This window comes from Vulpes lagopus, chromosome 1 (genome assembly GCF_018345385.1).
Source record: "Vulpes lagopus strain Blue_001 chromosome 1, ASM1834538v1, whole genome shotgun sequence".
NCBI classification, from domain to species: Eukaryota; Metazoa; Chordata; class Mammalia; order Carnivora; family Canidae; genus Vulpes; species Vulpes lagopus.
Window position 1 is genome coordinate 132,733,790 of NC_054824.1, and position 23,703 is coordinate 132,757,492.

Genomic DNA, 23,703 nt, shown 5'->3' on the forward strand with positions numbered 1-23,703 from the left:
GGCAAGTTGTTCACAAACGAGCCTCAGCCCTGAGAGGTCCACCTTTCTAGCAAAGTCCCTTTGCTAGATTCTTACCCAGAGCTCTAGCCAGGGTTCTGTTCAAAACTCCCGGGGCAGAATAATTATTCGTTACAGTCGTATCTGTAGGTGAACGAGATGGCCAAGCCCAAGAGCATTTGGGTTCATAAAAAATGGGACTTTTCCATTTTTCTCTGAAATACAGTTTTCAGATAACCAAGCAAAGCTGCTTAAAGCAGTGCTAGTGGGACACTGGGAGAAAGCAAGAAAAGAAAGAAAAGAAAACAACCCCTGAGATTATCACGTAGTGGTTTTGTTTGATGTGTTTTTCCTGGTGAAACCAAATGGTGACCATAAAATCATCAAGAAATTCACAGACATGGTGGAAGAGCAAATTTAAGGTACCTCTTCATGCTCATCCCCTTATCCTCTGCTCATGGAAAGAAAGGGCCATCAGCTCATCGAAGGTGGCTGCAACCTGCCCTTCCCCTGTCTTACAGCTATTTTTATTACCAGGGATGTGTAAAAAAATAAAGGGAAATAAACTGGCAGATGGCAACCTCATAAATCTTCAGCGGTGAACAAATGGTTTAAATTAGTCAGAGAAGTAAAAAACAAAAGTAAGAGTGTTTGATTACTTTCCCAAATGAAAGAAGCAGCTAAAAATCATTGCAGGAAAATGCCTTCTGAGAAAGGAGGAAAGTGTTGACAATTTCTTTGTTTTGGAATTCTCATACATATTTAAAACAATTTAAGCAGTAAGAAACTTAAAATCCAAATTTAGTTTTGGTTTTGAAGGCTCGTTGGGTTCAGATCCTGTATGTTTTTAAGGAAGTGACATCTGCTTAGACTGTTTTGGTTATTTTTTAATACCATCTGGTGTGTGGACAGGTGGGAGCAAGAGCTTGAGCCTTTGGGGGAGCAAGGAGCATTGTTCCTGCCCATGTGCCTTGCTGCTCAGATTCTCTCCACACGCTGTCAATAGTAGGGCCACGATGAAGGGGATGTTGGAAGAGGAGGTATCTAGGTTCCCCTTCTGGAATGTCACCATGACTAAAGCACAGAAACATGTCTTCAGTGTGGTTGGCATCACTGGCTTCTGAGAAACTACAGAAATGACCAGCCCTGAGGACTCTCTCATCAGACCCAGGATGCCAGCCACCCCACCCAGATATATCCTGAATCACAGTCATGTGAATGTTTGTGTCATTTGTGGATTATGCTGTCTTGTCCAGTTTTTTGTTTTTTATTTTTCATTTTTTACATCAATATAGAGGAAAATTGGCTTGTATTGGTGTCCAGTTCTATGACTTTTAAGATCTATAAATTCGTGTAGTGGCCACTGTAGTCATGATTCAGAACAGTCCTATGTCCCAGAAAAGGTATTGTGCTAGCTCTTTCTAGTCATTTCCTTCACCCACCTGTTGCCTCTGGTAACATGACTCTGGTAACATGATCTCTTCTCATGACTATGGTTTTGTCTTTTCGAGAATGTCACATAAATGGAACCATGCAGTGTCTAACCTTTTAAGACTGGCTTCTTTCCCTCAGCATGATTGATGTTTTTGAGATCATCCAAGTGGTAGCGTGTATCTGTAGTTGGTCCCTTATTATTGCAGAGCACCACTGCGTTACAGGGATGTACCACAGCTGGTCTGTTCATCTGTTGAAGGATTATGTAACTCGGTCTAGTTTTTGGCAATTGTCAATAAAGCTGCTACACTCACATACAAGTTTTTATGTGAACATAAGTTTTCATTGTTCTAGTGTCACTACTTACAAATGGAATTGCTGGGTCATATGGTTGGTAAATCTAACCTTTGAGGAACTGTAATTGGTCTTTTGGTTCTCTTCACAGTGTCTTTCACTATGTGTTGCACAAGAGAGAAAAGTTTTTAACTTGGATGAAGTTCAAATTCTCAACCTATTCTTTTTTGGTATCATGTCTAGGAGTTCATTGCCCTAACATGGGTCACAAAAATTTCCTTTTCAGTTTTCCTTTTAAAAGTTTTGTAGTATTACCTTTGACTTTTAGATTTGTGATCTCCTTTGAGTTACTTTATGTCTAACGTGTAAGGTTGGATTTGAGGTTCTTTTTTTTTTTTTTTTTTTTTTTTTTTGCATATGAATTCCAGTTCCAACACCATTTGTTGAAAATGCTATCCTTTCTCTATTGAACTGCCTTTGCACCTTGGTCAAAATCACTAGGCTGTATTCACATTTATTTCTGTATTATCCTAATGATCCATGTGCCTGTCCCATGGCTTGTCTTATTCCTATAGCTGTATAGTAGATCTTAACCATTTTCAAAATGGTTTTGGTTCATCTGTTTTGCCATATAACTTTTAGGACCAGCTTGTCTATATCCACAAAAAAATCATGATGGTATTTTTATCAGAATTGAGTTAGATTTATAGATCAGTTTAGGGAAAATTAACGTCTTGACTGTATTGAGTCTTCAGTCCAGGAACATGGTATATCCCCATTTATTTAGATTGTCTTTGATTGCTTTCACCAGTATTTTTTATTTTCCAGCCTACAGATCCTGCACATGATTTGTTGGATTTATATCTAAGAATTTTCTTATAAATAGGACTTTAAAAAAATTTCAGCTTATAACTATCAATATAGAAATAAAATGGATTTTTAATGTATTAACCTTAAATCATGACATTGTTAAACTTTTTTAGTGTATTAACCTTAAATCATGACATTGTTAAACTCACAGATTCATCAATTTTTTTGTAGATTCTTCAGTTTTTTTACATAGATAACTATGTTGTCTATGATAGGAATAGTTATGCTTTTTCCTTTCTGGTCTGTATGTCTTTTTTTAATGTTATAAATCTGTTGTGTTCCCAATCTTAGAGAGAAAGTATTCAGTCTGTCACCATTAAGCATGATATGAGATGTAGGTTTTTCATAAATGTGATTTATCAGATGGAGGAGATTCCTTCTATTGCTGGGTTGCTGAGATTTTTTTGTTATGTATGGATACTGAATTTTATCAAAAATGTTTCTGCATCAATTCACATAAGTTTTTTTTTAAAGATTATTTGAGAAGATAGGGGTGAGAGGGGCAGAGGGAGAGAATCTCAAGCAGACCCCCCACTGAGCACAGAGCCCAATGCTAGGCTGAGTCCCAGGAACCTGAGATCATGACCTGAGCCAAAATCAAGAGTCAGGGATCCCTGGGTGGCGCAGCGGTTTGGCGCCTGCCTTTGGCCCAGGGCGCGATCCTGGAGACCCTGGATCGAATCCCACATCAGGCTCCCGGTGCATGGAGCCTGCTTCTCCCTCCGCCTGTGTCTCTGCCTCTCTCTCTCTCTCTGTGACTATCATAAATAAATAAAAAAATTAAAAAAAAAAAATCAAGAGTCAGATGCTCAACCAACAGAGCCATCCAGGCTTCGCATCAATTGACATTATGATGTGAATTTTCTTGTTTGGACTGTTAATCTGGTAGATGGATTGCATTGATTGTTTTTTTGTACTGAACCAGACTTGTGGTCATTACTTTTAATATTTCACTTTATAAAATACAGTAATGTTTATGTATCTGAATATATTGACTTTTACATAGTTAAAAATAGTTTTGTTAAGGATTTTTGCGTCTAGATTCCTCAGGGATTTGGGCTGCAGTTGTAGTATCTTTGTCTAGTTTTTGTATTGGGTAATTCTAGTCTCATTTAAAAAAAAAAATGAAGATTATTGCCCCACTTGCTTGGGTTGGGGCCACAGGTTCTGACCTGCCTCTTTTGGACTATGGTTCCAGTGTCAGCTCAGTTTTCAAGGTCTTTGATACCATGGTTAAGGTCAGGTTCACACATTAACAGCTCAGGGAGGACCCCAGAAATTCTTGAAGAATGTTTTACACTTGTTTTGCCAGGCTCTTCATTTTCCCCAACCTCCCTGATACTCTCTAGTTCCCTGGAGCCTTCCTTTTTGGTCCTCTGGTTAAAAGCTGGAGCTTAGTTGTCTCACTTTGCCATGTACTTTCTGTGACTGTGCCCATGTCTGGCGCCAAGCCAAGAGGAGACAGCATGTGCCTGGGGACATGGGCCCATCACATGGGATTGCCTTATTTGGAGGAAAACTGCTATTACCTTGTACAAAGAATTTAAAGGAACAAAGTAAAGCCAAAATGTACATTCTTTATTATCTTTTCTTCAATTCTTTTAATCAAAAGGAAGTGACAGAGCCACTCTTGGACTGAAGAGGAAGAAATAGCCTAGCTGGAGGCTAGGATTTACCCCGTCTACTCCCTTTGTCTGGCCCTGTTGGGACTACAGCCCTACTTATTAGAGAGGAAGGTTCCCTCCCCCAGAGCTATAGGTGGCTGCCAGCCCCTGCTGTCACTGCTGTCACTACTAGGAGACTCATTTCCCACTCCTCAAGTCAGCACTAGAGGATTCCACTGGAGCTCTCTCTGTCTGCACCCGATACCCTCTTCCAGGTTTGGGATACCTGAGCTCAGGCTGTGGAGTACCAGAGGACAAGTGGTCAACTCATCACCAGTTGGGTTGAACTTCCAGTTCTGATGGTCTTCCACAATCCACCTGCCCCTGTATAATTTTTAGTCTTCAAATAGCGGCTCCATTCATGCTGTCCAGGGTGTATAGTTGCATTCACTGGGACAGGAGGGAATATGTCTACTCCATCTTTCCCAGAACCAGAGCTCCTTCTGCTTCTATGCAGATGCTTGCTCTTGTAGAACAGTGACAAAAGCCATTTAGAATTAATGAATTAACATAAGTTACCAATAAGTGTGGCACAATGCTGGAGAAGGAAAAATTAGAGAAAAATAATGACTCCTTACCTTTAATTATGTTGTTTGTGAAATATTACCTAATGGGAGCTTTTACCTTCTTTTAAATTACTTCTTATAATCACTGAGGAATTTGAACCTACAAGAATCCTAATCTTTTGGAGGACTTTTTGCCTCCACTGCCTTCCATCATTAATTAACCAGAAATAAATAGAAGCAAAAGATAACTTTTTTCATTCATTGGTAGGTATTACTCTTCATAAATACCATCATTATTTTTGCTCAACCAGACTTGGATCTGATATTATTTATTATATTATCTGTTTTCATTTGAAGGCTCAGTAGTTAAGTGTCTGACTCTTGGTTTCAGCTCAGATCATGACCTCAGGGTGGTGAAATTGAGCCCAACAGCAGGTTCTGTGCCAGGCCTGAAGTCTGCTTGGGATTCTTTCTCTCCCTCTTCCTCTCCCTCTGTTCTTCCCTACCTTTCTCTCTCTTTTAAAAAAAAGAGGAAGAGGAAGAAGAATAAAGAAGAGGAAGAAGGAGAAGAAGAAGAGTACTTTCTTTGCTACCTAAAATTTGAAATATAGCTTAAATATTTAAAACAATTAAAATTATAGTATGCCCCATATGCAAAAGCCAGTCTGAGTTCTTATATAGTCTTGACAAATTTTATTCTTTCCTAGGAACAGGGAGCCACTCTCTAACCTTCTATTTTCTGCTTTCCCTTTTGTCTCACCTCCCATCCCCCTTTTTTGTCTAGAATGTCCTTCATGTACAAGACCCAGAAAATTTAGGGCAAGTTTTTAAAATTCCTTATGAAACAGGTTCAGATTAGGGCACCTGGGTGGCTCAGTGGTTGAGCATCTATCTTCGTTCAGGTCATGATCCAGGGGTCCTGGTATCGAGTCCCACATTGGGCTTTCTGCAGGGATCCTGCTTCTCCCTCTGCCTATGTCTCTGCCTCTCTATCTGTGCCTCTCATGAATAAATAAATAAAATGTTGCAAATAAATAAATTCCTTATTAAACAGGTTAAGATTAAAGGAAAGAGAGAGAGAAAGAGATCATCTTAGAACAGATGAATGTGAATTTAGACTCTACTTGGACTTTTCTTCTCTACAGTATTTGGTTTATAACGGTATACCACCTGTATATGATATGAACACTGACAACAGAATCTCTTTACTACCTGGTTGGAAAATTACAGTGTGATTTTGGAAATATCAAAGGGCTGGGATAGGATCTGTCACTAAGAATATGCTATATCATTTCACCTTTCAGAAAATTCTAACCATGATTCCCACTGAAGAAGAGAAGCAAAAGATCCAGGAGGCGCAGCTGGCCAACCCTGACGTGCCACTGGGCAGTGCTGAGCAATTCCTCCTCACACTCTCCTCCATCAGCGAGCTCTCAGCTCGGCTCCACCTCTGGGCATTCAAAATGGATTACGAAACAACAGAAAAGGTACACGCTTAGGGAGAGAGGCAAGCAGTCCTCACCCCCAGTGTGGAGAGAAATCCGATTTTTATTGGTGAAGGTAGTGAAGTATCCTTCTTGAGTGAGGATCTGAGGGGCAAGTTGGTGAGGGTGAGGTTGTGTCCACACTAAGTGGATGGACAGCTTGCCAGGGGGGTGTTTTTCTCCAGTGGCTGCCTGGCCCCAGCCTCCGACATTTGCTTGAGGGTACCAGATGACTGGTCAAAAAAACTAAAATTTTCTGTCTATACTCATTGTAAAAATTTGGAAAATGTAGAAATGCACAATATAGAAATGCATCTGTAATCCTTCTACTTAATGATAGTCACCTAAACTGCCATTGACTGTGACAATTATCCTGGTATTGGGTCCCTTTGAGGGAGTATCTCTGTAGGAAGTTGAGAATGAAACACTCTAAGAAGTTGAGAAGATTCTTAACAGTGAAGGCATTGGGAGATTCATTTTAGTAAGAAGTGGAAGGAGCAGGTGTCTTCTGGACTGGGGAAATGGGAGTATATTTAGAGGTTTTTAGCAGAAAAATCCAGTAGAGAGGAAAGAGATGGAAAATGAGCTGGAATGAACTTAATTAAGAGAAAGTACCCAAAGGAGAGAGATTCAAAGCATAGGAGAGCCTGTGTGGTCTCCATCCTCTGGCAGAGGAGGCAGCAAGGTCTTATGCCGAGGACCAGGCAGGTGGCAGTGGGTGTAGGGGCTTATGGAGGGAACCTGTGGTGTTTGAATTCATTCAGGAATCAAGTGGAGATGAAGAGATGCAGGACCACTGAGGGGACTTGGCATGACATAGTCTCAAAACCAGTGTGAAAGTCTGAGAGAGTGAGAGTTATGAGGGCAATGGCAGTAATGAGGATGGTGGTCTTCTAAAAACCCGGGCTAAGAAGTGGCCACCCGCAGAGTGCCCAGAGGGGAGGTTAGGAGACCAGAGAGGTGCAGGGACAGTGCAGGATGTTTTCTGGTGTCATCTGCCTGGAAGGAGAAGGCAAAGAGGAAGACTATGTTCCAAATGCTGAAGGTACATGCAAAGGAAGAGAGTTCTAGAAGGCAGTCAGAAGGAGAGAGAATGAGAGGGGAGTGTGGTCTGAAGGTCCTACCTGAGCTTCACTGATGGGCAGGAACAGGGGAGATAGAGCATTTGTCACCCCAGCACAGGTAGCCAGACATACTCATTTGGGCTCTACTGGGGAGACTCTGAGGACTTCCCGCTGCCATCTGGTACTTTTCCATACTTGGGAGCCTGTGCCCATCCCATGGACCTGCCTGACACCAAGGAAAACTCTGCTGTGGTGCCCTTGTACAGAAGTGAATAAGAACAAAGTAAAGCCAAAATGTACATTCTTAATCATCACCTTCTGACTTTTTTTTTTTTTTTAATTGAAAGGAAGTAGCAGAACCACTTTTGGATCTGAAGGAAGGCATAGACCAACTGGAGAACAATAAGACCTTGGGCTTTATCCTATCTACTCTCTTAGCCATTGGGAACTTTCTAAATGGAACTAATGTAAGTGTGTCATATCTCTTATTCTCCTCCCTACCTTGTCACAAAATCCCTGTTCTTCGTTTGCTGAGGGACATTGTACCTCTGGTCCTCCAAAGCACAAACGAACAAGTAATTTTTGTATTTTCTTGCTGGAAAATCTAGAAGGAATTTCATCCTTAACTTATCAGGGCCTATTTATTTATTTATTTATTTATTTTTAAAGATTTATTTATTTATTTATTCATGAGAGACACAAAGAGAGAGGCAGAGAGACACAGGCAGAGGGAGGAGCAGGCTCCATGCAGGGAGCCCAACATGGGACTCGATCCCAGGTCTCCAGGATCATGCCCTGGGCTGAAGGCAGCGCTAAACCGCTGAGCCATCCGGGCTGCCCAGGGCCTATTTATTTGAGCCTGTATCTTGCTATACATAAGAATACTTAGAAAAATAAGCACCCTCTTCTTTATGAAGCGTGGCTTCTCTCAAAACTGACATTGGAGAGAATTTCATTCACCTCCCTCCCCCATTTTTTCCCCTGAACTTATCGCTCAAATATTTATAATTTACACACATTATAAACCAACTTTTAAAAAAAATTGGCATATCTTTGGTCAAGAAGTAGAAAAGTAGAGGCCAAAGAGAGAAAGTTATAGATACCCAGATGGCAGAGACCCATCAACCCCTACAGCACCCTGATTTAGTGGCAGAGGCCTGGGACAGCTCGTGGCTGATGGCCGTGGTGGGAAAGAGCCAATGTGGTTGGTCCCTATGTGATCAGCTAATGGTGGTGGAGCATGTGGCCCGAGAAGCTCCAGTCACAGGGGAGCTATTATTAGGCTCCTCCAACAGGGCATTGATTCTGGCCATTTGTGCCTGTGTACAACTTATTCTTGTCTTTTATTTAATGTTCACCAAACAGGCCAAAGCGTTTGAGTTAAGCTACCTCGAGAAGGTTCCAGAAGTCAAAGACACCGTGCACAAGCAGTCTCTTCTCCACCATGTGTGCACCATGGTGGTGGAAAACTTCCCAGACAGCTCTGATCTGTACTCAGAGATTGGGGCTGTCACCAGGTCAGCCAAGGTATGTCCATGGGCACAGAGGAGTGGGCTGTGCTTTTCCCTCAGATGTTGGATCTTTGTCAGTCATCTCTGAGGAGCACAGACTCTATTAGGTGAAAAAAAAATGTCCAAGGGCTGCTTGCAACCCTTGCTCTAGAGTTTGTGGGTATGTCTTTTCTGATGCCATTTCTAATGGACTTTTAAGATCCTTTTCCCATGTCTGGTTCTCTATCAGATTCTTTCCTACTGAGGTATGTGAAGCAGGCCTGCTATCCTGGTCCAAAGCTCTGCATCCGCAGTGGAGCAGTGTTACTCACTAGACCTGGATTCTTCTGAGCAAGAAAACTTCTCCACTTTCTTTCAGTGGACAAAAATGTCAAAAAAATGCAATTTGGCTCCTCCTCAGACTTCCTGCAGCAAGACATGGAGCCAGGAAACAAGACACCTGGCCTTCTGCTCCCCCACAGATTGGCTGGCTATTCCTACACTCTTACACAGAGGGAGGGGTTTTATAGGGCTGTAAACAGTACATAGCATTGGCTTCTCGACTGCAAACTCTAAATTGAGTATAGAATTAAAATCTTCATGAACTTGTAGTTTATTAGAAAAGAGTTGTGATAGTTGGATACCCAGCTGCCTCGACTTGTAAGAGCATCTTGAGGCTGAACAACCCTAAGGAGTCCCCACCACAGCACAACTGGACAATGTGAGGGTCTCAGGAGCCAATAGGAAGCGCATGGGGAAGGGCTGAACAGGGCAACAGGAGTCAGGCCAACGTGGAGGAAACTTCTGGAAACCCAACCTGGGCAGGCCGAGGAGCTGAAAGCAGATGACTCTTAGCTCTGGGACACTCTGGACCCTAGTATGAGAAGAGGAGATAGAGTGGTGGGCAGAGGGGAAGAAGTGGGGAAGGGGCTTTGCTTAGGTCTCCTTCAAGAAACTCCCTCTCGCTGCCTTCTCCCACAGAACTGGCTTGTGGGGTCCCAGGGGCTGGGACCCTACTTTACCTGCCTCAGGAGCAACAGGCTGGCAGCTGCCAAGTAGAGCAAGCAGGGGGCCCTGGGCCAGAGCATGGCCAGGGATCTCCCAGCTTTGGCAGCTGACCACAGGCTTCTACTCTGCCAGGCACTGTTCAGAAGTCTTTTACAAATATCATTTCAGTGTCCTAACCAAGAAGAGAAACCCTTCCTGAGTGTCACAGTGGGGGAGGGTCCTACAACTGCTGCTTGGATCCCCAGCCCCCGCCCGCCCCGTGAGCACCTTCTCAGAGTGCAGTGTGTTAGGAATACCTCTGCTTGAGACAGGGTCTCATCTTTGTCTTGTTCCCAGATCCACACAGAACCAAGCAGTTCCTTAGCTATATGTGGTCCTTTGTTCTTTCCCAGGGCTTTCTCCTGGGTAGAGCCTGCTTATATCTAAAGCAGCCCTGGCCTCAGAGTCCTGACACCAGGCTGGCCCCCAGTGACTTCCCCCTTAAGTATCATCCTAAAGGGTGTTTAGTATTTAGTTAAATCATAATGAAATAACTTCTCCTTGTGTGAAGATTGGCTATGCAAGTCAAAAGTGCAAGTCTGTTTTATCTGTTAACGTTGGCAGTTACTAAAGATGATCATTGATCTAGATCCCTGTGACTTGCAAGACGGCATCTACCACTTCTCAGCCTTTACTCCCAAAGCCTTTTTGTGTATTGAGGGGTCCTTCTGTGTAGACAGGCACAAAATAAACCTCAGGAACCCTCAGTCCCACTGCGTCTGCTCCATCTGCTGGTGTGTCACACGGGCGGGCTGCTCTGGCATCTGCAGGATAACTGTGTCCCTGAGTGACCCACACCATCCCAGTCTGACTTGATGTTTCATGTGGAACAGTCTTCAGGAGAGGTCTCCCTGACAAGGACTTTCTTCTCAAAGAGGGTGGCCAGGCTTGCTCTGTCTCTGGAGTAGAATTTTTTAGGGGCAAATCTAGGCTTAAGGCTGGTTGAAAACTTAGACTCTGGAGCCAGAGAGATCTGGGTTCAGATCCCAGTTCCACTACTTAGAGCTGTGTGGTCTCTCACAAGCTACCTACCCTCTCTGTGCATCAGTTTCCCCCCACCTGAGTGGAGCTAATAACAGAATCAGGGGATAATGGTGGAGACTCGGGTCACATGTGCCGGTGGCCTCTGGCCAGGCAGGCAGCCAGTTGAGACAGCCTTCCAACCCCCCTCAAAAGAAGCTACATTGAGCTCAACCCTGAAATTGTACTTCATCAGAAGTTTCCCTACCTGGCTTTTGTTGGCGGTAGGTTACTTTCTCCTGCCCACCGCCCCCGAAGGGCTCACAGTGGACTCTCTTCCCAGAAAAACCATCTGTCACGTGGTGGCTGCCTGGCCGCTCTGTGCCAGGTGAGTATCCCCTGGTTAGACTGTACAGGACTGCTCAGTGCATGTCAGGGCGGAACTGAGGTTATTTTATTGTGTATCAGGGAGCTGCCAGATGCAAATGAGGACAGATCCAGAGAGCTATGATTAGACATATTACTCTTGGCTTAAAATCTCCTAGACATTACTTCTCAGTCCGGGTCATCCAGATCCTTCTCTAGACTTATTCTTTGAACTATTCAGTCTTTTTCTAAATCTGCATTTTTTTTCCCCTCTTGACTGAGCACCTGATTTTTCCCCCTCAGCTCCACAATATCATAGGAAAGCAAAAACTTTTCTAATCTGGACCCAGGTTTCTTTTGGTTCAGGCAAAATCATTTTTCTCCAAATCCCATGAACCCCTTGCTTACCTGACCAAGGCTCTGCCTAAACTTGCCTTCAGTTTTTGGCTCTTCTGCACTCAAGAAACCCAGGACTTGCAATGTCTTGCCTGGCACCTAGGGCACCCTTTGAGCTCATCCCATCTGGTGATAGATCCTCTAACAGAATCCACCTTCGTTGACTTGATTCCCTCCATTGTCTCCTGGAGGGTGGGACCACTCCAGCAAGTGCCCTAAGCACTCAAATCCAGCCTCACATTGCTCTCTTTTTGAAAAGATTTTATTTATTTGAGAGAGAGAGAGAGCGCATGAGCAGAGGGTAGAGGCAGAGGGAGAGGGAGAAGCGGACTCCCTGCTAGCAGGGAGCCTTATGTGGGGCTTGATTCCAGGACCCTGGGATCCTGACCTGAGCCAAAGGTAGATGCTTAGCCACTTAGCTATCTGAACCACCCAGGCACCCCCAAGGCTCACATCTCTTGACTTTGGTCTTCTAAGCAGTGGCAGCTCACCTCCACGCACTTGCCTTCTCCTTCTGACCTTGAGTTGTCCAGCGATTGGCTTTTCCCACCATCTCCCCCCTGCAGCTACTTCTCTCCCCTCAGGCTCCTCCCTAAGTCTTGCCTGTTTATGTGTCTACCTCTTCTCCTAGCCTTCTCAGTCCCCGCCCCCGCCCCATCCCACATCCTCCTAAATGCCCTCAAGTGTATTTTTTTTCATGACTACCTCTTTGATTCACATAATTTCTAGTCTAGAAATTCAATAAAAGCATCACTTTAGAAAGCCTCAGCTCAGGCTACCTCAGTTCATCCCTGCTGTCCCCACTTCCCTGAAGAGCACAGTGGGTACGGTGGCACGTCTGTTCTTTGCACACATGACTTGCATCTGGCAGTGAGACCATTCTCTCTCTCTCTCTCTCTCTCTCTCTCTCACACACACACACACACACACACAGACACGTGCGCATGCACCTAGTGGGTTCTATACATCCCCAGTGTTTGGTCTACACACCTGTCTATACAATGAGCCTTGAGAGCAGCAGTTTAGGTTCACTGAACATTTATTTGTCTTTGTGTTTTTAGTGCTTGGTGTAGGAACTGATATACACCAGCCTCTCCATCCGTGTGGGTCGAATGAATGAATGGGTGGAGAAGTAAAATTTGTCACACGGTGTAAAGAGATCACTGTGAAGAGAAGCTGTCTCCCCTTTAGCTATCCCCACCATATTGGAACCATCCCCGTACAACTGGCGTGCTCCTATAACACTAAGTGAAAAATCATCTCTGAAGAACAAGAGCTCTCTGAAAAATTTTGAGACATCTTCTCAGTTCATCTTGTACTAGAATGCCCTGATATCATGTTTTAATTTACAGTTCCCAAAGACTTCCCTAAGATTTCTTTCCAAATTTGGAGGAGGGGGGAAGAGTGATATTTGCATTGGGTTCATTTGGAGAACAGTTTTATCACTAAATAATTTGATGTCAAGATAATGACCAATACACATGTGGATAATTTTTAGGCCATAAATATGTTTGTATTTCAAGATGTAAATTTGGTTTTGATGTTTGTTTCTTCCCAGAGGCGGTTGAGTTTCCTGGTTCAGGTTGGTGTCCGGTTGTTTCAGTGCGTTAGCAATGTTCTCTCTCTGATTTTCAGGTTGACTTTGATCAACTTCAGGATAATTTATGTCAGATGGAGAGAAGATGCAAAGCTTCATGGGATCACCTCAAGGCAATTGCGAAACATGAAATGAAACCAGTTTTAAAACAGCGAATGTCAGAGTTCCTAAAAGACTGTGCAGAGCGAATTATAATTTTAAAGATCGTTCATAGAAGAATAATTAACAGGTAAGTAGATGAATGAACTAATGGAAATACCTATAAAATGGCATATTAATAATCGATAAACCAAGATTGGATGGAAGGTTAAGTTTACAAAAGTTGTACTATAAACTCTGGGTACATAGAAAATACACCTTTAGCACATATTTATTCCATGGGTATTTTTCTTACACACACACACTGCGATAATATAATGCCATTGAATTTTGAGATTGGAAGGAATCTCAGGGATAATGTGGTACAAAAATCCTATTTGATCAGGAATTGCCTCTATAAAATCTCTGACAAGTTGACCCCTGCGTCTCTGCATCTGCTTGAACAGTTGTGCATACTTACAGCACATGTCCTTCCAAGGTGGCCTGACTTGTTAGAAAAGTTCCTTTTTATAATCTGCAGTGTACCCTCTAAGACTTTCAACTTGTTGATTCTCTGATGGCTGCTCCATTGCAGCTTGTATGCATGAGGCCTGGGTCCCACCATGGGTGCCACCCTCTGGACCAACAGTCCTTAGAGTCAGAAGATCTAAGATGACCCTCGGAGACATGCAGGGATGGAGGAAGCCTTGCTTGCCTACCAGGAGGCTGCCTGGGATCTAGGACTGCTCCATAGGGGTCTCACTTGCAAGCAGTAGCAGCACCAATACCAGAACCTGGGTATTCTGACTTCCTGGGCCAGGGCATTTCTGACCATGCACCACCCTCCTCTTCTTTGTGATATCACAGAGTATGGTTGTAGGCTCCTCACCCTGGCCTTCAGGGTCTGGATGCTCTGTCCTGGACCTCACTGAGTAAGTGTGCAAGTCTACAGACTCGCAGGCAGTGGTATACCCAGAGCAGGTGCTCTGGAGACAGACCTTCTGAAACAGGCCTCATGTCGATTCTGTTAAGGGAGCCCTCCCCTGGGGGCCATCTAAACTGCGGGCCTTTCCCAGAGATCTGCCCTCATGTACACTCCCAGGCCTATGTCCAGGCACTTGGTTATTTTTTTAAAAAGATTTTATTTATTTATTCATGAGAGACACACACAGAGAGAGGCAGAGGCATAGGCAGAGAGAGAAGCAGGCTCCCTGAAGGGAGCCTGATTTGGGACTCAATCTCAGGACCCCACGATCACAACCTGAGCTGAAGGCAGATGCTCAAACACTCAAACATTGAGTCACCCAGGTGCACCTTGATTATTTTTTTTAAGCAGTTGGGCACTATTTGCATTTATCCCTGTACATTTCATATTTGTTTATTCCTTTTTTTTTCTCTCTTCCCCTCCCTCTCTTCCTCCTTTCACCCTCTTTTTTCTTTGCTTCCTTCACCCTCCTTGAACCCACCCAGAACTTTAATAACTTAGTCTTGTCTGCATGTGAGGCCTTGCCCTTTGCCACTTTGGTAATTGTATCCCTCCTGGGTCTAGATCCAGACTGTTGTAGGGCGAAGAAGGTGGTGGAAGTCTTTAAATGTTAGATAAGACTAGAATGGGGAGCAGAATCTTCCCTCCAAGTGGATGACTGTCAATCACTCAGTACTTCTGGAATTTAGTTGTAAAGCCTGCTCCCTGCACTCCACCTTGACCTCACATTGCCTTCTGGGGAGGAGGATCTTATCGGAGATCTGGTCAGGTTTCTTAGTGAACCCAAAGTACATTATGCTTTTAACATGTTTGAAAAGTAGAGGCAGGGAATGTGAGCTGCGGTGGCCCTCCGTGCTTTGTATGATACAGGCAGTTTCCAACTTAAAATGACTCAAATAGTTTCCATTTGGAATATCATGAAGCTGGAGCAGTTTTCTGAAAGTCTCACAAAGTTTTTATGCCTAAGCACATTAGTCATTTTATCGTGGACAGGTAAAAACTCGTTTTGGTGATACAATTATTCCTTAAGCTATAGGCTGTGCTGTGGTGTGTGTGTGTGTGTGTGTGTGTGTGTGTGTGTGTGTGTGTGTGTAAAATGCATATCATGTTTGCTCTGATTGTCCTACTCTTCCTGGAAAGCTGGTCACCAAATGATGGTTGCTCTTGCATGATCTAGATCCCTGTCTACTCACTGGAGGCCATCCTGCTGGAGGTGACCTACATGAGCTACGAATCCACCATAGTTATCGTGGGTGGTAAAAGGGCCACGGCTAAAGAGTGGGTCCAGGGAATGGCCAAGCCAAAGCTCCTAAACCATAGAACCCTGGCTTCCAATAACGTTGTTCACAGGAATGCCATATGAAGAACTGATTAAAGTCGGAGTATCATGTTAAAGTGGCCGTGGGGTCTCAGAGCCCCAGTGGCTGTGCTTCCTCTTTGCCTCCCCACCTACCAACATTTCCCAGGAGCATAGGCTGTAATGGCTAAGATCTAACATGTTCCCTTTGCACACTGGGACACTAAGACCCAGAAAGGAGCAAAACCCTAGTTGAGGTGGGTATGAATAGAATCCTTCTGGGCACGATCAGACTCGATAGAAATCTTCAGATCAGAAAGTTGGAAGTAGCAAGGCCTTCCTCTCTTTTCCTCACCTGCAAGTACAAGAGTTATATTTTTATCTGTGTAATTAGTAATTCATTTAATCGGGCACTTTTTAAAAGAAGCAATTGTTACACAGACTTGGCGCTGAGGTTCCCAAGGTGGGAAGGTCCTGTGTCCCCTGGGGGTGAATGCAAACCTTCCGGTAGCAGAACTGCGGGTCTAGGCTCATGACACTCTCCCTCCCTCATGACCCACTGCCTGCTGGTGGCAGTCTGCTGACCTAGTCAGTCTTGTAAACAGCTGAATGTTCGGTCTTCAAGAGTCCTGCCACCCCTCTGGCCTTGGGGAAGGAAGAACAATGATTTCTAGAGCTCAATGGTGAAGAAGCGGGAGGTTCTCGGATGGAGCCATCTGGAAGCTCGCTAACCTCCCCTGTGCACAGGCCAGGACACTTCAGCCCATCCTTTGCTGGCACCTCCTGCTGTGATTGGTAGCTGACAGGACAAGTGGTCAGGTCTCACCTCTGCCCCCCGGGCATCCCCTCAGACACTGCAGGTTCTCTGCTCATGCCCTCTGGGTTCCCTCTGGTCCACTGTATACCACCCAGGAGCCTGGGAGTGCCAATGCATCTGGCCAGACCCTCCTCTTCCTCACCTTATCAGGCTGCTCTTTGCACTCTGCCAGAGGTGTTGTGGATTGGCCTGGAACCTTCTGTCTTGCACAGGAGCCCCCTGGTGGGACAGAAATACCTCTTGCCTTCAGCAGCCCTGCCGAGCCTCTCAGCGGACCTCTCTCCACTCCAGGGCTTCCTCAGACAGAGATGAGAACTCACATCTGGCCACCTGCCCTCCTTCCCTGCTCCCTCAGTCATGGAGCTGAAGAAGCAGGCGCCTGCCCCTCCCCTTCCTGTCTGGCCCTCTCTTAGTTATCCCAGTGGGTCTCCTCTTGATAAAGAGGCAGATAAAAGAACTTTGACAATCCTCTAGGTAAAACAGCTTTCAGAACCATTGCATGGCTAAGTTTTCTTCTGCATATTACCTTTCCTTTCATGCTGCCCCAATGGCAGCCTAGTCCCAGGCCCCGCAGACCCATCAGGCTGCGTTGTGTACACTCTCAGGAGAGGGAGGGAGTGGCTCAGACTGGACACCTTTCAGATCCTGTGGTCCTACCAGTGGAATGGCCTCCCTGCCCCTCCTCACAGCCCCTGCAGGCTCTCAGCCATCTCTCTGTCCCTTTGGGGTCCCCCACATTCCACCTTGGGGCCTGAGGCTTCTTCAAGGAATCTTGAGGAGTCCGTTGTGGCTGGGTTTAATGGAGATGAGAGAGGAAATGGGCCAGTTGTGCAGTACCTTGTATGGATGGACCACATTTTGTTTACCTATTCATTGGTTGGGCATTTGGGTCATTTTTACTTTTTGGCTATTATGACTACTGCTGCTATGAACATTCCTGTAGAGGTTTTGTGTAGACATACACATATCTTCATTTCTTTTGGGTGTGTGCATAGGAGCAAAATTGCTCGGTCATATGGTAACTTTGTGTTTAACTTTTTAGGAACTGCCAGAGTTTTCCATAACAGCTAAACCATGTGATGTTCCTACCTGCTACTGTATAAGGGCTCCAATTTCTCCCCATCCTCACCGACACTCGTTATTATCTGGGGTCCTGACGATAGCCATCTTAGTGAGTGTAGAGTGGTGTCTCCTTGTGGTTTTGATTTGCACTCCCCTAATGACTAGCGATGTTAAGCAACTTTTTATGCACTTATTGGTTATTTGTGTATCTTTTTTTAGAGAAATGTCTGTTCAAATGCTTTGTCCATAATTTCATTGTTATTTCAATGGTAGGTTGTAAGATTTCTTTATATATTCTGGGTACAAATCTCTTTATATATTCTGGGTACATAGGATTTGCAAATATTCTCATTCTTTGGGTGGTTTTTTTCACTTTTGATGGTGGTTCTTTGAAAGGTCAAAGTGTTTAATTTTGATAAAGTCAAGTTTATCTGTTTTTTTCCTTTGGTTTGATGTCACATATAAGAAAGAAATCATTGGCTAATCCAAAGTCATGGAAACTTATAGTCTTTGTTCCTCTAAGGGCTTTATAGTTGTGGCTAAATTTTCTGGCTTTAAACAGCATTTGTTTTTCAGCCTCTTTAATCACAAGTTGTATGTTTTACTTTATTATTCTTCACATAAAGAATAAGCTGATTTCCCTTTTGTGTTGTTGAAAACAAAACAAAACAAAACCCCTATTCAAACTGTACAAAATAGAATGATCAAAAACAAAAGTAGTTGTCCAGAAATAGTGGTATCATTTATATAAGACTGTTTGGTCTGCATAAGAATATCCCTGTCTCCTAGGATCTTCTTTCTCATTTCCTGATATCTAAAATTGGTGTACATGTTTGCTTATTTAATTTCCTTTACAGGATGTTTTTAATTCAATAAGATATAATAATTTTTAATTTATAATTTAAATACCTGAATTTATTTTGTGCTGCTTGTATGGTGTTTCCTAATAAAATTAAAATCATATGGTGGGACGCCTGGGTGGCTCAATGGGTTAAGCATCCAACTCTTGATTTCAGCTCAGGTCATGAGATTGAGCCCTCCATTGGGCTCTGCACCAAGCATGGAGCCTGCTTAGGATTCTCTCCCTCTCCTTCTGCCCCTTCCCACTCCCTCCACTCATTTGTTCATTCTCTCTCTCTCTCTCTCTCAAAAAAAGATTGTATGTAATATCATGAGAAAATATTTCAGAATATTTACAGAAAATTTTATCAGCATTTTTACAGACCATCAGTACACAGCTATTCCTGTCCTTAAAGCAGTGTCTCAAGGAATTGCTAAGCTATATTTCTTTATTCCTTATTCAGTTCTTACATAATCTAGAAACTTGTGCAGTATTTTCTTTAAAACAGTGCTTTATCCTTTTTTCTTTTTTTATCCTTTTTCTTACAAAAGTTTTACACATACATTTAAAAGAAGCATTAAAACATTGATAAGCAAAAAGAAAACAGTAACTGATCTCCTAAAATCCTACCACCTAGACATCCTCCATCAGCGAGAAAGTGAGTTGAACTTGACTTCTGGCTGCATTTTTCACTCAAGAAGACTCTTCAACCCCAGAGTCCTAGAAATGAAGAACAATGCCTGCCTGATTGATTTCGTACTGAAAGTTTTTAGACAGTTGTCTTTTGTTCCTTAGAACTGAAGTCAACACCACTATTGTGTTTTTCATTGCAGGTTCCATTCCTTTTTGCTCTTTATGGGTCACCCACCTTATGCAATTCGGGAAGTGAACATAAACAAGTTCTGCAGGATCATTAGTGAATTTGCACTGGAGTATCGCACCACCAGGGAAAGGGTTTTGCAGCAGAAACAGAAACGGGCCAACCACAGAGAGAGAAATAAGACCAGAGGGAAGATGATCACTGACGTAAGTCCCATGAAATAAGTCTCTCTGTATCATTTATTGTAAAAGCAGATCAACCCCTGTAGTTTAGGGGCTGTCCTTTTTTTTTTTTTTTGGACTGTGAAAAAAATCCATCTTTTAAAAAATGCTCTTTTTTTCACATTAAAAAACTTTTTTTTTTTTTTAAGAACAGTTTTAGGTCCAGAGCAGAATTAAGAGGAAGGTAGAAAGATTTCTACAGAGATACTCCTTGCCCCAACACATGCACAGCTTTCCCTATTATCAACATCACCCACTAGAGTGGTATCTAGTTGATGAACCTACATTTCTACATCATATCACCCAAAGTCCAAAAACTGCTCTGAAACAGTTCCTTTACTATTACAGTGAAAATCTGCTGTATAACATGTGTGGGACAAATACATGTAAATTAAGGATGTGTGGCTAGTGGAGGAACTTTAACTCATGTTAGGGTATTGTAGGTAATATGGTGTCATTAAAGGCTTGAGTCCTTTTTCAACCTCTGGGATGTGGGTAGAAGTGGAAGAAAAGAAAAAATACAAAAGAGAATGCCATTTACTCTAGGAACACAAATATACTGATGTGGGAATTGATTCATGATTTTAATGGTCATAATGATGCCGTATAACCAGTCAGTTGACATGTGGACCACCGATTCGAGGCATCTGGATAGAGAAATAATTGGTGTGGTTGCTCAAAGACATGATTTGAGGGGGCTCTTGGCAGTCCCTTGAGTCAGAGAATCTTTAGGTAGGAAGAGATCCATAGAATAGTGAATCCAACAGGAGTTCCCTACAGCCCATTGTGGGGAGTTGCCCTGCTTGCTGGTATACTTCCCTTCTTCCTGGGCTCCTCTCTCCCTGCAGGCCACGGGTGCTGTGGGCATTCAGGTGCCAAATGCTCTGTAAGAGGAGGGGGAAGGGATGTGTGAAGATGCCAGAGACAAAGACATACCATGTAGGTGCCTCTTTCTGGTGGGCTTTTATGCAAATCAACCCATCTGTATATAGATCTGAGAAGTACCATTGCCTCTCAGTAATACAGAAAATGGGATGGGAGAAGGACCAAATGATAGAGAGCGCCATCATCCTGGTGGTTGCAAGCCTCAACTGAACTCAAGTCAGGCAGATTTCTTTGGGGAGGATTAAAATTAGTTCTGCCTTCTGTCCCCAGATGGGTGTGCATGTTATAGGAGAAACAGAGGGCACATGATTAGCATCTACATTCTGAGGAATAAGAAGACCGGATCCATTATCTTAGAAATTTTGTTATATTGAGGTAGTTCTGAGGAAAACTAGGGACTAATCTTCTTACCATCCCCTCACCCAAGACTCCTTGTTCCCTTAGAATTTTCTCAAGCCTAAGGGAGTGCTCAGATCACTTATCTGCAGAGGGGCCCTTTGTACAGCCCTGCTGGCAGTTCTGAATGCCAGTGCCACCAGCTGAGAGTCTTCCTTCTCCTCTCCTGAAGTCTGGACTCCATAGGATGAGTATAGCAACAGGAAGCAAGCTGAATCCATTTGGGCAAAACTGTGGCCCATTTTTCATTCCAAGGTGTTATTTTTTAAAGCTTTAAAAGGGGCTTACTCATTTTGGTGGAAGTGAGACATACTGGTGGGTGAAAAATACAGGCCCAATATGCTTATAGTTATGAAAACATGAAGATTTCTTGCCAAATTCTTGAGATTTTTTACAGATCCCACTAATTTTCAAATTCTGCCCTTCTCTGAAAACATTCGGCTTGCCTATTTATAAACAGGGGTAAATGTTGCTAGAGTTTAATTCAAAAATATTTAAATTCCCATTCAAATGTAGACAAGGACAGACCTCACGGTTCATCCTCAACAGTCTCTTTTTTTAGTGGTCAGAGTGGCATCATTCACGTAGAGAGACTGCCATCTGCTGGAAGATGAGGATATTGTCATTTAAGACGAAGTGTAGAGCTGCTTCTCCCAATTTGCAATTCTGTTCCCCTTGCATGCTCAGCCCTGCACTGGGCACCAACAACATATGACTGCGGTAAAAGACAAGCTTATACCCCCAAGGATGTCCTCATGATCTGGTTAGAAAACAACACATACACAACCTAAACCACTAAAAACGAAACTCGGCAATAGATGGAGTTCCTGAACATTAGAACTGGCAATGATTTTTAGAGAAAATTGTGTAGCGAATCATTTTTAATATAGATGCTGGGTAAGATGAAGATGTAAGTGGTAGTAATTGAACAGAGATGGTTTTAGAAAAAAAATTATTGTTTAAGACACAGTGAAATCTGGGCAAAATCTGAAGACTGATCGTTTCACGTCAGCCCTGTATCTGCCCTTATGTGCCTGTCTCTCCTCTTCATTCTCTGTTTCTGAAATGCAAAAGGCTTCCTTTCTCAAAATCCAGGTGCCCTCCCAGGTAAGAATCAGTGAGAAACTAAGTGATTTCTCATCCTTGTGCCCCAAACTAGTGGTAGACAAAATGGTGACATAGACAAAATGACATAAGACATCCTTGGCCCTGTCTACTATCTTCATACTCAAGATAGACTGCAAGAACTCAGGCTATCAGCCCCACGACCTCCACATCAGGGGCTTGTGGGGAGCTCTCTTGACCTTGAAAATGAACCAGTCAGCTATTTTAGTAGCAAAATGAGTTTATTCAGGAATGGCGGGGAAATTGCAATTTGAGACATGCAGGCTATGACAAAACCATAGGCAAGTCCAGAGAACAAAGGGGAGGAAAGTTATTTTATTGAGAAAAGAGGAAATTGGGAGGGGCTACTTCTGATTAAATTCCCTTGGAAAAAAGTGAGAGTTCAGGGTGGCAGTGGTTTCTCATTGGCTGGGCTGTTGCAAGCGAGGAGAAAATCTTCATCCCACTTGGGTAGGAAGGCAGGCCGCTTCCTGTTGACGGCTGTAGTAGACGGCACTATGAAGGTGTGAGAGTTCCCTTTCCGGCATCCTGAATATTTTATTTTATTTATTTAAAAAATTTTTTTTCATCCTGAATATTTTAAATGTTTCCTTTGGTTTTGCAGGCATTTAAGCTCAACTTTCTCTTCTATAAAAAGGGAATGCTCGTTCCTTTGGGGGATGTCAAGAAGGCTAGAGATTTTGCATATGTAGCACCTTGCCCATGTGCTGATGGCTGAGAAAATGCCAACCATCCTAGTTAAATAAATACATAAGCTCTAAAGTAGATCTAAAAATAGAGCAAGACTGTCCTCTCTGGGTGGAGTGCCTTTTGCCTGGGAGTGATGTGGAATATGATGAACCAGAGGCATTTTGTCATTTTAACTCCTGAAAGTTTAGTCGGGTCTTAAAAACTTTCTGTCTGATTTGAGGCCTGGAAACTCAGGTTACACTGAGGGTGTGTTTGACCTAAAATCAAGAGATGGACATGACCTTCACTCTCAATTTATTTTTTAGAAAAGGGATATTTATTTTAAAGTTACTTAAAGAAGTTTATCAGGTGATAATTAAAAGCTTGGCATGTCAGTTCAGAAAGCCTCCATGAGGGGCAGGTAAGATTTTTAAAAGAACTGAATTTCGTGTTTCTGAGGAGTCATATGATCCATTCTGCTTGGGCAGTTGTTGCACTGGTTCTGTATGGCCTGTGTGTGGAAGGATTCACAGAGGCCCACACCTGGCAGCCTGGGCAGGGAGGGCCCAAGCACTCGAGATGAGAGGGAGATAGTTGCTGACAGGTAGCACAAGGCAGATAGAGGCTGGTCCACGTGCAGAGGCCCTGATGAGCAGCAGGGTGTGGTGGGTTCCACACCGAGTAGCAGGGCACAGAGCTGGGAGTTAGGTCTATAGCAGACCGAACACCAGGTACGCTGGCTATATGCCCTTGGGCGGCCTCAGGAGATTGGTCTGGAGCCCCACAAATTCCTCCTGACTTTGGTCAGAACTGGCCTTGGAGCTCAGAGAGGGAATGTCTGGACACAGGCAGGAGGGCTACGCAGTCAGAATCTGGCAGCTCCCACCTCAGGAGGGCAGACCCTGGTGGTGGTGGCTAATTTCTTTATTTGGAATTTGGTTTGACATTAAGATCTCATCTTTGCTAACTTCTGTACCTTCTAAGAATCCCTTCTGTCTTTTCCATCCTGTCCTCTCGGGTAGACTGATGAAGAGGATGAAGTGGAGGTAGGACTGTTTATAAACATGAGGAATGCCACACTTGACCTTCCCAAGTGTGCTGTAGAGTCTAACCTAACATAAGCAGCATGAGGCATCAGCACCATCCGGTGTTCTAAACCATGCATGGTCATTTTCTGGTTGCTTTCCGTGTGATCACTAACCTTCTCACACAGGTTCTCATTATGATGGGTATGCCAGTAATCAAAGGGTTAACTGCATTTTCCAAGCAGTCCCTGAGTCCCAGGCACTGTCAGGAATGGCAAGTTCAGCTGATCTAATATTGGAGATATTCTCCTAA

General features: G+C 43.5%; 1 protein-coding gene across 13 annotated transcripts in view; it reads left to right on the forward strand.

Annotated features, from left to right (window-relative positions):
- The window catches only part of FHOD3 (formin homology 2 domain containing 3), a 462,694-nt gene that overhangs the window by 418,726 nt on the left and 20,265 nt on the right, over positions 1 to 23,703 (forward strand). For 10 of the 13 annotated variants that reach the window (XM_041743118.1, XM_041743156.1, XM_041743146.1 and 7 more), the window contains 6 exons: positions 6,070 to 6,252; positions 7,661 to 7,780; positions 8,679 to 8,840; positions 13,208 to 13,398; positions 19,083 to 19,275; positions 23,388 to 23,411. In XM_041743118.1, the coding sequence (XP_041599052.1) occupies positions 6,070 to 6,252; positions 7,661 to 7,780; positions 8,679 to 8,840; positions 13,208 to 13,398; positions 19,083 to 19,275; positions 23,388 to 23,411 (873 nt within the window). The remainder of the gene's footprint in view (positions 1 to 6,069; positions 6,253 to 7,660; positions 7,781 to 8,678; positions 8,841 to 13,207; positions 13,399 to 19,082; positions 19,276 to 23,387; positions 23,412 to 23,703) is intronic. The other 3 variants (XM_041743137.1, XM_041743221.1, XM_041743230.1) reach the window with 1 other exon arrangement.